The 14,194-nt window shown below is 35.3% G+C and overlaps 2 protein-coding genes across 2 annotated transcripts in view; one reads left to right on the top strand and one right to left on the bottom strand.

The window, feature by feature from the left end:
- The window catches only part of LOC105168645 (IAA-amino acid hydrolase ILR1-like 2), a 2,461-nt gene extending 1,052 nt beyond the window's left edge, over positions 1–1,409 (bottom strand). The window contains exons 1-3 of the mRNA XM_011088777.2: positions 921–1,409; positions 76–201; positions 1–9 (exon numbers count right to left, since the gene is read on the bottom strand). The exon at positions 1–9 is cut by the window's left edge and continues 309 nt beyond it. Of these exons, the coding sequence (XP_011087079.1) occupies positions 1–9; positions 76–201; positions 921–1,307 (522 nt within the window). The 5' untranslated portion in view covers positions 1,308–1,409. The remainder of the gene's footprint in view (positions 10–75; positions 202–920) is intronic.
- Positions 8,968–10,546, top strand: LOC105168207 (peroxidase 6). Its single transcript, XM_011088186.2, has one exon. The coding sequence runs from the start codon at positions 9,116–9,118 to the stop codon at positions 10,112–10,114; it is 999 nt and encodes a 332-aa protein (XP_011086488.1). The 5' UTR covers positions 8,968–9,115; the 3' UTR covers positions 10,115–10,546.

Below are 14,194 nucleotides of genomic sequence, written 5' to 3'. Positions count from 1 at the left end.
ATCTGATAACTTCTTCCTAGTATGTTTTTCGTGTTACAACAAAATATATTATTAAAAAAAAATTCTTGTCCAAACCTGCAGATAGTTGCGGAGTTTTTGCAGTATCCTTGCAGCACCTAGAAGCATTGCCATGTGTGCATCGTGCCCGCAGGCGTGCATTTTGCCGTCTACTTGGCTCTTGTGCTCCCATTCCCTCAACTCCTAGTGAAATTGTAATGATTTTCTCCTTAGATTGAATTTTGAAGTTTATTTGCAGAAATTTGAACATGGAACAAAAATTGAGACAGTCAAATTCTACCTTACTCAGCCACTTCTTGAGACAATTTAGGAACAATAAAGTGCGGGTTGAATTTCTTATTGCAGTTCATGTTACATTTTTTATTTATTTTACATATACACCCTATATGTATAAATATAGGAAAAATACAAACTCTTTGTAATATTTCAAATGAGCAAATTATTCCTTTATAAAGAAAAAATAACAATTTACCTCCGCATATTTTAAAAAATGCAGCATTTTATCCTTCTGTGTTTTTTCAAATGAGAAATAGTTTGCTTTGCAATATTATAGGAAGGTAAATTGCATTAAACTCTAATAAATCATTAACTTTATTGGAAAAAGGATTTTATACACATGCTGCCTGTATATGAAACAAAATGGAAGATGGAACAGAAAATTAAAAGTAGGAAAATATTAAGGAAAGTGAATTAACTGAAGTTTCCAGAAATAGAAATCTAAGTCATGATAAGTCTACTCCATTACAGTAGAACATAGTCCATGTGGTAATGACAGCCTTTAGATAATAAAAAAGAAAGAAAAAGAAACTAGCTACGACCACCTGAAATTCATCAAACGGAAAACGCTACTTCCAACCTTAAGAAGAAAGAAGAAGAAGAAACTAGAAACAAAAAATCCCAACCTGAATAGGCAGAGCATCCATATCTGCTCTCAGAGCCACAAACGGAGGAGAACCGGAGCCGATGGTGGCCACCACACCGGTACGTGCCACCGGCCAACGATACTCGATCCCCATTTTATCCAATTCAAGCGTGATAAGAGAGCTCGTGTCGAACTCCTCGAAGGCAAGTTCAGGATTCTTGTGAATTTCTCTTCTTATGTTCACCATCCACTCCACCGTCTCCGGTTCATTAGCCAACTCCTTTGTGTAGCTAAGGAGGGAGGAATTACGCCCGTGGAGAAAAGGGTTCAAGCAAACATCACCGTCAGCAAGTTGCATAAACAGCGATAGAGCAGCACTGACGACTATGATCAGGACCCCGAGTTGGTCTTGGAATAACAGTTCCATTTCCTCCCAAAAATATCAAGAATTATGAAAGGTATAAAGAGATAAAAAGAGGAAGAGTTCTTGAGACCATATCATTGAACGGTTATAAATATTCCGACAAATATTGAATTAATATGGAAAATAATGACGGGAACAATAATTCATGAGAAAAACGTGAAAAATATATTTATAATATATATATAAAAAGTTAAATTATAGAATTTTCTGAAAACAACTTGGGTGGGTCTTGTCTCCCATGATGTTATATTTTTAAACTTGTTTGACAGGATTAAAATTCTGGAAGGAAAATTGTTTAAGACATATCTGTGTCCTGATGTCGGTTTCACGTGTGATATTCCATGAATAGGAATTATGAACAACTCTATATGTAGCACACAGAGGTTTAACTTTATCTTAGGACAGTGAATGATTGGACAAAGAAATTTCAATAATTTCAAGAAGATATGAATAAAGTAAAGTATAATATCTTGAAAATCTGGGGACGACTGGCTGAAAATGAAATGCTAGTCACAACTCACATAAATGGGCTCCCTGTAAAGTCAATTATTCCGTGGATATATATATATATAATTATATGCATTTACTAATAAAATTCTTGTAGTTTTTTCTGTACAAAACTATATATATTAAATTCTATGGATAATGACATTAATTATGGAGGTTTTATTTTATAAATGGCTGAATTTATTTCAAATATTTTATAAGTGTATATAATTTAGGGATAATTGAATTTACACTTCCTATTTATGGTCTATGTAGACTAATTACTCCTGTCTTTTGAATATTGATATATACATTCATAAAAAACGTCGACATCATTTCCACAAACCACTCTTACTTTTTGAAAAATTACACATATACATTTCAAAACGTCAATATCGTGACACAAATTATCCTTGCATTTAGGCCATTAGATGTGATTTTTGTAATTATGAAATAGGAGGAAATAGTTTGTGTAAACAAATCATAAGTCCGGGGTGTAAATATAATTAACCCTATAATTTATAAAATACTTTTAAAGTTTATGAGATGTTATATTGAAACAATAAGATTACAAGCTTATAAAATATTTATAAATGATAATTTTATAATTAATATAATTAAAATTGAAGAAGTTTGTTAGAATTTAAATTGAAAACTCAAATAATTTTTGAAGGAGTTTATAAGTTGCTTACTAATAAAAACATATTTTTGGATTTATAAATTCATTTCATAAAAAAATTTACGAACTGATTTTTAATATTTTATAAACTTTCATACATATAATAAAATATTTTGAAAATTTATAAATTCTTCCAAACACTCCCTTAATTTTCTTGGATCCATCACTCTTGCCGTTCGAATTTTGAAAACCTCGTCTCTAACATATTAGTTAAAATTTTTAATAAAGCCATTTCATAAAATGACCAAAATATCCTTAAAATTTTACTCAAACCATATCTCCACAAAAATAAAATAAAAATATAAGATTAAGTTTTTGATTAAAAAATATTTTAAGAAAAGAAGCAACACCAATGTAATAATCTCTTTTTTCTTTAATTTTATAAAATTCAATTTATTGTTATATTATTATTATGTTCAAACTCAAATATTAATTTAATATATTAATATTTTTAAATAATAGTAAATAAAAATAACATAAATATTTACTTTAACTCAATTAATAATAATGCTTAACTTTTAAAATAAGGGTGCGTAAACCACAGTAAAAAATATTCAGATTCATCCCTGAAAGATCCTCCGTCGGGAGTTTATCTAAGTTCATTGAGATCGTAGAGAATGTCAGGAAGACGAGGGAAAGGGCGGAGCTAAGCGCCACAGGAAGGTGCGGAGGGATAACATCCAGGGTATCACCAAGCCGGAGAATGGGCGTTTGGCCCGTCGTGGCGGTGTTAAGCGCGTCAGCGGTTTAATCTACAAAGAGACTCGCGGTGTTTTGAAGATTTTTCTGTAGAATGTCATTCGTGACGCCGTCACCTACACCGAGCATGCTCGCCGGAAGACGGTGACCGCCATGGACGTGGTTTATGCCCTCAAGTGGCAGGGACGCACCCTTTATGGTTTCGGAGGCTAGAATTTTCTAGGATTACGATTGGGGATGGTGATATTTGTGTAGATTTAGTCAGTTTGGGTATTATTAGGATTGAAGAGATCTTGTATTCTATTGTCAGTTTGTTACTTGAATGAGGTGAATTGCTGTGGTGATTCTAAAAAAAAAAAAGGGTGCGTAAAAATCAACAAAAGACCAACAGTTAAATGTAAGCGACAATTATTAAATAACTCATTTTAATGTGATATGGACCCACCATTTGATACTTCATATCTTAGTATACATAATTTTGTGTTTTTTTGTGTGTCTCATCTGATATATATATCCAATGTATGTCGCCCACCTTAATAAAAAGGTTGTACTTGCTATGGGCATCATGGTTAAATACAATTCCAGCCATTGTTGTCACAATCAAAGTTGGGACATAAAAACATATATGGTCCTAAGAAAATCATCAATCAAATTCTAGAAACATGATGCAAGTATCCAATCAATGATAGCTATTTCAATTTGGCTTTAGTATTAGAGTTTTAATAGATTATTTTTAATTGCTTGATTATATTTGATGTCGTCACAAATTAGGTGTGCAAAATTAGGCCTCAGGCTTAGCCCAACAACGAGCCAAGAAGGCCTAAAGCGGGTGGAGGCACTGAAGGGCCTTCTCTGAGCCCCCCAACGGCTCAAGATAGAAGACTGCCAAAAGATGGACGATTGTTGAATGAATCAAGAAGCCCAAGTCCATTGTGGCAGCCAACTAAACACTTGTCTAGGTAGAAGGATGTCATTTTGGATTTGGATATGGTGAGGAAGACCAGGGGGGTGACTCCTCGCTTTTCTAAAGTCTCCCAATTGAGGTGGACTCTCACATGATCTATCAATCAATATGGATAAGGATGTCATGAAGATGCTTATCCGAAGGCAAAGACTCCCTCAACCTTCTCATAAGCCAGTTTCTCTAGGATACTCTAGCTATAAAATCAAGTTTAGCCCCCTAACAGGGGGACAAGTTTTTCCTTTTGAGCACTCATCATCAAATTTCATTTCTACTCTCATTATTATTCTTGAATTTTTCATCATATTTTGCTATTATCCTCGTGTTACTCTTTCATTCGATATTTTTATTTCACTATCTCGTATTTACTTAGGTATCCCAGTGCTAACATTTTTTTTGCAGGTTCCTTTTTTCAGGCTTGCAAAAATATTTGGCCCATCAACGAGCTCGAATCTACACTCGACTGGACCCATGCATTTTTGGCATGCATCAAGTGGGCTCGTCTGTGGGAAACACAAAGATAAGACGTGAGGACCAATGAAAACATCTAGCAACACTTCGAACAAATAAAATATCATGGAGATTGTTGGGAATACTTAGGCTTTTCAGGTGGTGGCAGGTACACCCCTAACCCCCACTGTGGGGCCGACCATCGCCAGATCCTCTAGGCCTGATGACCTTTGATGGAACGTAGCACCTCCTCAGACACTTCGTTAGGAGGGTTATCCCCCGAATTGCTGGAGACCATACAACGCATGATTGCTTTAGCTGTGTGGGAACAAATGCTAGCTGCAACACCAATACCCTTGGTGGCCCCAATTATCGAGGATATACCCGAAGAAAGCCGTGGGCCATTGGCCTTAGGAGTACAGGGTCAACCCCTCTAGCCCCCTGAAGGAGTCCATACACAGTGGCTTGCTCGCTTGGACTGGCTTAGAAAGGGCTCCAGGATGTTCAGTACCAAGTTATGGGAGCGCTTCTAGAGGAGCGACATGGTGTCCCCTTCACCGAAGGTGTTATGATGGATGAACTCCCCACGAATTGCAGGACTCCGGCTATTGCGGAATATGATGGCATGTCTGACCCCCAAGATCACTTGTCTTATTCTGAGAACACAACTCTCTTGGATTGTTACACCGACAGAGTCAAGTGCTGCGTCTTTGTTAACACTTTTGCTAAGGCAACCCAGTAATACCAACTGCTAACAAGAGCTATTGAAAGTTTCCAAGAATTTTGATTCTTGGTTTTTGCTAGTAGTAGGAAACATAGGAAGATGGAGCTTAGCCTCTTTGCAATATGCCTGAAGGACGGGTAGTTCTTGAAGGACTACCTCCATCGATTCAACACACGCAAGTTTGGAGGTACCTTCAGCCACTCAAAGCTAGCGCCTTCTCATAGGAGCTGGGCTCGGGCCACGAAGTACATCAGTATGGAAGATGCCCAAGCTTCCAAGAGAAAATAACGTGGCAAGAAAAGGAAAGAGTCCTAGGAGTAAAACCCCTCCAAAAAGACGAGGCCGGAGTTTTGAGACAAAAAACCCATATTCCAAAGGACGAATCCTATATACACCACATTGAATGTTCCTATTGCTCAAGCACTCATGGCTGTGGAGGGCAATAGTCTGCTAACCTAGCGTAGAATATCTAGGGATGATACCACTCGCCCCAAATCCGATAAATAGTGTTGTTTCCATAATGATTATGGACACACCACCGCAGAGTCCGACATTTGAAGAGTGAAATAGAGCGACTTGTGGGGGAGCAGATCTCTACCAAAAGCAAGAGCAAGATAAAAGAAAAACTATGCGAGAAGCTAGTTTGGGACCCCTTAAGAAAGAAGCTCCTAAGAAATCCACAATCGAGCATGTACCAAAAACATCAATCCTGCACAGAAAGGTGTAATTTGCATGATCATGGAGGACCTATAGGAGGAGACTTCCACCAGGCTAGAAAATCCCAAATACGAGAGGTCAACAGAATGGCTTTGAAAGAAACCCTAGATGTGGAGACCATCGTTGATGCCCCCATCATTCATTTGGATATACCCAGAGGATCGGCGTAACTGTCTCACAAAATGAGGCTTCTGTTATGACGACCACTCTAGCTAACTATTAAGTAGGTGAATCTTTATAGATTCAGGAAGTTCTGCAGATATCTTATTCAGAGAGGCCTATGACCAAATGCAACTAGGGGATGCTGGCTTGGAGGCTGTGGACACTTCATTATATGGTTTAGTGGAAATGGTACAACCTTGAGGCATGATCTCTCTCGCTACCACTATATTTGGGAACAGAGCTATTTAGGAAACATTGCCTCTTAAAGTTCTTGGTTGTAGACATCCCCTCAACATATAATATCATCTTGGGAGGAACCACACTTAAAACCTTTCAAGTTGTGTATCCACATTTTGAATGAAAATTAAATCCCCTGTACTAGGAGGGGTTAGGAAGGTATAGGGGGATTAGCTGAAATCCTGCAAATGCTATGTAAAGTCTATTAGGAAAGGACAAAAGTGAGGTATAGAAGATCTACCAGTTTAAGAATCCTAGAAGAGATGAGGAGAAGTCCCTGTGTTCTTAGAAAATGACAATATTGACATGGACGAGCAAGTCAAAGTCTAACTAGCGGAAAATTACTTGCTCTAGAATTATGATCTCGAAATCCTATAAAGATCACAAGTATTGGATCTCAGTTGGAAGAATTGATCAAGGGGGAATTAGTCAAATGCCTTTGATGAAATGCGGATGTTTTTTTTGTTAGAATTGGTGTGTCAAGCCAATTGTTGGCTCATTGATTAATTCTAAATGATTTTTTTCAATAAAATATTAATATTAAGAATTGTTCTTTGGCCAACTTCATGTTATGATTTATATAATACTTGTATGCATTTGGTAGAAGCCCTTAGATCATGATACTATGGGGTTGGGTTGTGCATATGGTAACCATGAAATCAACCTTTATGGTTTGATCTAAAACATTTGAAGTCGATGAATCATTCAAGACAACGCATTAAACATGATTCCTAAGAAACTTGTACTGAGTGATGCGTTCATATGATGATTATTGCATTTCATAGACAATGATGTATGACGTCTGTGCAATTTTATTGGGTGCACTAATGAGCAATAACCCATTGACGAGGAGATAGAACATAAAAAAACCTACCATTCCAGCGCTTGGTGGAAATAGGAGCAGGCAAAAAATGTACACCACGATGACATCGGGATTAGATTGCTTCTACTGAAAACTTTGAAAAAAGATTTTACAAAAATAGGGCACTGTTAGATTTAAGAACTATGGTGAAATTGGCCATCAAAAGATAAGAGTTGGGAGTGAACTGGTTGAGGGGGAACTGAAAAAGTTCGGAAACCTCCTCATAAAAATTAGGGATGGGAAAGCTGAGGTCAGTCTAAAGTTAGGTGGTAAAAAAGCATAAACAATTAAAAAGAGGGGAGTTGGGTGACTGTAGGGAGAGGGGACATGAATAGTATAGTCGGGGGGAATCCGAAACTCCTTTATTAAGGGAAGTGGGGGTCCATTCCCCATGGACGCGCTAACCCCCTTCTTCCCCTCATCAATCATATCCCTTAATTTGTCCTTTTCTTCCCCTCGGGGGAAGAACCTCATCTTCCTCATTCTCTTCTATATCCTCCCCTTTTCATTCTGAAGATTCGTCTAAGAGACGACGAGCAGTGGCGGTAGCCTGCCTCAAGCTCCACCTTGGGGCCCAAGCAAAGACGAATGAGTCTGGGCCCGTCCTCCTAGAAGTAACCTCGGAAGGATCATTGCCAGCCAACCTCTCCCTCACGAATCTCACAAATTCATCTAAAGAAGCCATTCTCGAAAAAAAAAACGAAAAGAAAGAAGAGATGCATACACAAATAAGTTTTTTTTTTCCCTTCCAAATTGTGTAACAGACAAGAGTGTTAATGTCATTATTCAAAGGTGGTGGGTGGCTTACTTAATTTGACCATACTAAGGGGATTAGTGTTATTTCATAATTTTTTTTTATAACTTTGATATTATTACAAATTGATAAATTACAACGACCTCCCTTAAGATTTGGCATAATTACGAATACCCTCTCATTATTTGAAAAATTACCAATATCCTCCTGATTTTAACAGTCGTCTAACAATTAGTCCAATCCGTTAGGTTTTCGTCCATTTTTTATGGTCAACTAACTAAAATGCCCTTGTAGAATAAATATTATAATTTTTATTTTATTTTTTAAAACCTTTTGATTTTTTTTATGGACTAAGTGGATAATATTTTTATAATTTTTAAAAAAAATTCATCCACCCTGTTCGATTTTTTTATAAATTTTTAATTTTTTTAAAAAAAAGAAATACAGTAAGGATAAAGTTGACATTTCATACCTCCATAAAAAAATTACATAATTTCATCAAACATCAAGGGGTATTTGTAATTTTTTAAATAATAAGGAGCTACTCGTAATTATGACAAACCTTAGGGGAGTTCATTATAATTTACCTTTAAAAATTTCAATCTTATTAGCATGCTAATTATATTATTAAAACTTTTTTTGGAAAACTAATTAAAAATTATTGATTATTTTATTTAGAAAAATAGTCAAATTAATTGGTCTACTAACAATGAAGCTGTTAATTTATCTTCAACGAGAGTATTTTATAAAATTTGAAGGAAACCTGAATAAAAAGTGAAGAATAAATAATACTAATACTAATAATAATAATGATAATAATAATAATATGAGCAAAAAACTAGAACGTCAAAAAATCAGGTGAAAGGGAGAGGAAATCGGGGCGCCAAGAATCGTATTCACGGACCCCTTTAATCCCTCAGTTCCGTTAGAACTCACACAAAATTCCATAAACTATGTGCCTTCCGCTCACAAATTTCCCACACAAAAAGACCCCTTGAAAAGAAATAGTATTGCTTGAATAATCCTTTCTCTCTCCACCACCACCACCACCGTCTCCGCCACAGCCACCGGCGCTCAACAATGAAAATGGCGTCATCTCTTCTGCTTCCGCTCCTCTTGATCTTCCCATTTCTTCTCCATCCAGCACATTCAAAGCTCACCCTCGACTACTACAACAAAACCTGTCCCAAATTCGCCAAGATCGTCCAAGAAGTGGTGGTCGACAAGCAGCTCGCCATTCCCACCACCGCCGCCGGTGCCCTCCGCCTCTTCTTCCATGACTGCATCGTCGGCGGCTGCGACGCCTCCCTCCTCATCACATCCAACTCATTCAACACCGCCGAGCGGGACCACAAACTCAATCAGGCTCTCCCTGGCGACGCCTTTGACATCGTCATCCGGGCCAAGACCAAGCTCGAGCTCGAATGCCCCGGCATAGTCTCCTGCTCCGATATCCTCGCTGAAGCAACTCGCGACCTGGTATCCATGGTCGGCGGCCCGTACTACACCGTCCTCCTCGGCCGGAAAGACAGCATCGAATCACGCGCCACAGACGTCGAAGGCCACATCGCTAAGCCCGACATGACGCTGAGCCACATCATCGACATATTTGCAGATAAAGGGTTCAACGTCCAAGAAATGGTGGCGCTCGTCGGAGCCCACACCATAGGATTCTCCCACTGCTCGGAGTTCGCCAGCAGAATCTTCAATTTCAGCAAAAAGCAAGATCATGACCCCACGATGAACCCCGAGTACGCAAAGGGGTTGAAGAAGCTCTGCGCGAACTACAAGACCGACACGACGATCGCCGCGTTCAACGATCCCATGACCCCCGGAAAATTCGACAACATGTACTTCCAAAACCTACAGAGGGGAGTGGGGTTGTTGGCCAGCGATCAGGTGATGATGTTTGATCCAAGAACCAAGCCTTACGTGGACTTGTACGCAGCGAATCAGACAGCATTCTTCGAGGCATTTTCTCGGGCAATGGAGAAGGTAAGTGTTCATAATGTCCTGACAGGGAATCAAGGAGAGGTGCGGAAGAGGTGCGACGCGACCAATGCACTCAAAACGCAGTAATGGGGACGTGGAATTTAATTATTAGAATTAATTATATGGTATGATCATATATATTATCAATCATATGATCAAGCCCAAAAATATAAAAATATAAAAACAATAGATATATAAATGCATGAAATATAAAGATAAATTTATGATTTTAATATAAGGTGCCAATCATTATTCAAATGGTAGATATAACTGTGTGGCTTTCTTATAATCTTTTTTCGGGGTTTTTTTTACGTTTTTATTTGGTTTTTAAGATGTATAATGTGGTGGGATATTTTAATTATTAGGTACTTATATACACACATATTTCTTCGTTGTAATTAGATCGATTGTCGGTTTTTTTTTTTTTTTTTTTTTTTGTCTAAATTTTTGCGTGTATGTGAATACATATCATGAGTGGGAGAAAGGAGATTAATAGATGTTTCGTGGAGTTTTGATATATAATTGCTTCAAATTCATTAAGAAATATTGTCTTATTTTTATTTATTTTCTTTTATTTACTAGTAATTTTAGATCAGAGTTGAAGAACTATGCGAAAAACTACATATATATTTGCATTTTTATGGTGCAGACGATGATCTTTTTGAGATATTTGAAATAACATTAAAAGTGAAAAATATTTGCATAAAGTCGTATAAATTATTAAATATTGAGAACTTGTGAAACAGTTAAAAATGTAAAGACTTTTTCATCGATCTTAAAAGAAAATTCTCGGCCTGTAACTTTAGTCTGAATTTATTTTGGTTATTTATTATATTTTTAAAATATTAGATTTAGTCCTTTATATATCAATTTTACGTAGATTTGGTCCTTTTAATTTATGACTCTTTTGCCCTTTTGACGATAAAGGCTAATAGTTTATCCTAATGCTCTAAATGTAATATAAACAAATATTGTCTCAATAAACCTAAACTCTTATACCATTCTAGGCAAATATTAGCTACAAGATGCAAAATGAATGGCTACATATAGACTAAAATTGCTTTTGAAAAGATGTGTACGGATAAAATTATCCAAAATTAAGTTAAAGGACTAAAATTAAACAATTTTGAAAGTTATTGGACTAAACTAAAATGAGTAAATTTAAAAGGACTAAAATTAATGACAGACAAACTTAATGAAATGACTAAACAAATAATTTTTTCATAGAGTAAATTACAACTCTTTTCTTGAGGTTTGACATAATTACGAATATCTTCTTATTGTTTGAAAAATTACAAATACCCTCCTCCAATGAAAAATAATTATGCAACCCCTATAGAAGGTGAAGTGAAAATACTATTTTGCCCTTGTGGAATTTTTTTAAAAAATAAAAAATATTTTAAAAAATATAAAAGAAACTTAAGGGTGGATAAAATAAATAATCTAGAGGGAAAATTATTTCATAAAAATATTTTAAAAAATTATAACATATATATAAAATTGTAACTTATCATTCAAAAGGACATTTTGGAGATGAAAGCCTAAAGGAATGCGCTCGTTGTTAGACGGATGTTAAAATTAGAGGGATATTTGTAATTTTTCAAACATCGAGGAGGTATTTGTAATTATGCCAAACCTCAGGGAAGGTAGTTGTAATTTCTCTATATATATTGCTAAAAATTCAAGAATCAAACAATTCAGTTGAATCAATAGCTTTATTCTTGTTATACAACTTGAATTTTTTACTTGAAAAATTATTATTTAAATTATATTTGATGGTACTGAACTAATCACATTGAAAATGTTATTAAATTTGTCATATGATCATTCTTTCCAAACTATATAGAAATAGGGGAAATTTCATTCATGCCATTACTTAGATTGGGTACATTATCACTCCCATTAGTCACGGGATTCTCAAAAATAATTAAGTAACTTGTAAAATATCTAATTAATTTTCAGTTTTTCTGCCAACTATAAGAAAATTAGTGGAATTAAAAAATTATGTACAAGTTACATATTATCTTTAACTTTAAACGGAGGAAGACCACCATGTGACTTGCACGTTGATTTCTTTTGTTAATTTTCTAATGAAAGTTCGCAAGGAATTGATTAAGAGCGAGAATATTTTGAAATTATAGAACTATTTTTTAGAATATATTTTGTAAATAATAGGACGGAAAGTATACGGATCTTGAGTCATGGAACAAAAAATGCAAATTTTCCCAAAAATTACATGGTAAGTAAAATAATATGAATTGCAAAATTCAAGTTTTAGTCTTGTAAATATAGGTGTGTTGTACCTTTTGTCCTTTATTTTTTAAAAACACATTTGATCCTACAATTAAGTTTACAAATTCACACATTTATTTCTGTAATTGCCTAATTATCAAATGAAGTCCTGCATTTATTTGTATAAAATATTAAATTTGACACTTTTAGTTCTGGATTTGGTCGACTATTTAAAACGCTAGCACCCCCCCCGAAAAAAAAAAAAAAATACCCCACCTGTATTCCTCACGTGCGAATGCAAATAATTAGATGCAAATAAAAAGGAAGATTTCCATGCGTATTTCTCACAATCCTAAATTCCCAACTTTTTCTCTTTCTCTCAAACCTTAGGTACTCTCTCTTAAATTCATTGAAAGACCTAATTTCTCTTCTGATTGATGAATTGAGGCCTACATCACTACAAAAGATTACCGAATTTGGAATTTGGAATGGGGGACAATCATTCTAATTTGAAACGGGTTTTGTGACGACTCTAAAATGAATTTGTCTTGACGACATCATCATTCCATTTTATAAAAGTGTTGGCTTTGTATAATGAGCAAATCATAACAGAAGTGAGATTGAAGATTGCCATTCTAAAATTTGTCCATCATCGATTATTATATTGTACCAATTTTTCTTTTCCGTTCCAAATATAAGGAGCCTTTACAAAATAAAATGGAATGACTTCTCTTGTGTTGGAAAAGCCATTCCAAAGTTTATTACATATGCTAATGGCTAGTTTTTATAGCTATATGACATTTCAAAATCCATTCCAAAATTTGCCTTTTAACAGCTATATTATAACGGCTAGTTAACTTTCAAAAGCCGTCACAAAAAAGTTTATATATATCTGTGTTCATGTTTGTTTTTATTTTATTTCACTTAATCTCACTCTCTTAAATTGTTAAACCACAAAAACTTTAAATCTCTTTTTAATTTTCGAGCGTATTCTTGACCATCATTTCTTGTGTACTGTTGATTCTTTGAGCCCGATGACAAGGTAACAATTGAAATCCTTTTTTGTTAATTAAAATACAGTTTAATTATAGTTTATTTATTTTTCTATTTAAATGTTAAGTATTGTTAGTGGCAAGTAATGATTAATTTATAGTTCGAAATTTACTTAATTATATATATTTGCATATATATATATATAACATATATGTATGTATTGTGATTATCATGTTAAGACAATTGAGGATATGAATGTATGAGAATAACATGCCAGAAAATATGAGTATCAGGTACAAGTTTGGGCGTGGTGTTAGTGCTTTCATAGAATAGGCAAAATGTTAGAGTTGACATGTGGACGACAAGAAGATTAGGTGCCCATATCAGAAGTGCAAGAATGAAAGGCTCAAAATACCAGAACTAAGCCCTCTCGGGAACTTTCTTAAAGAGGAACCTCATGTAAATACCATGGAATAAGGTTTGATCTTGATCCTATTCCATTCCAAAAATGGAAAGTTCGACACAATTGGGATTTTTTTTGGAAATTGGATGCAGTTACTAATTCATGGTCTGGCATGTACAGAATGAAAACTTCATTCTCGATTCTACGAGAGGTTAATTTTGACTTATGTATGAAGGGGTTTATGCAGGAATATTATAACAGGGCAACGATGATTTTTGCCTCTAGCGTCCTCTTTATACTTCAGGGATCTCTACGTCTAATTTGATTTTGCTCGTTGAGACTAAGACAAGAAAACTAACTTCACTATTTAGAGTTTGCATTATATTGTCTTAGGAGAAATCAAAAGGGGAGAAGATATGTTCAACTCCTATTATAAGTGAATAACCAAAAGGACCTTTTTTTTCTTGTCATGTGAACTTAGGGTTACTACTTCTAATGAGGGAGTCTCTTCTTGCTGGTCCTCCCAAGATCAGAAGATG

Source organism: Sesamum indicum, linkage group LG8, assembly GCF_000512975.1.
Source record: "Sesamum indicum cultivar Zhongzhi No. 13 linkage group LG8, S_indicum_v1.0, whole genome shotgun sequence".
Lineage (NCBI taxonomy): Eukaryota > Viridiplantae > Streptophyta > Magnoliopsida > Lamiales > Pedaliaceae > Sesamum > Sesamum indicum.
The sequence above is the reverse complement of the archived record's forward strand: the minus strand, read 5'-3'. Positions and strand labels throughout refer to the sequence as shown.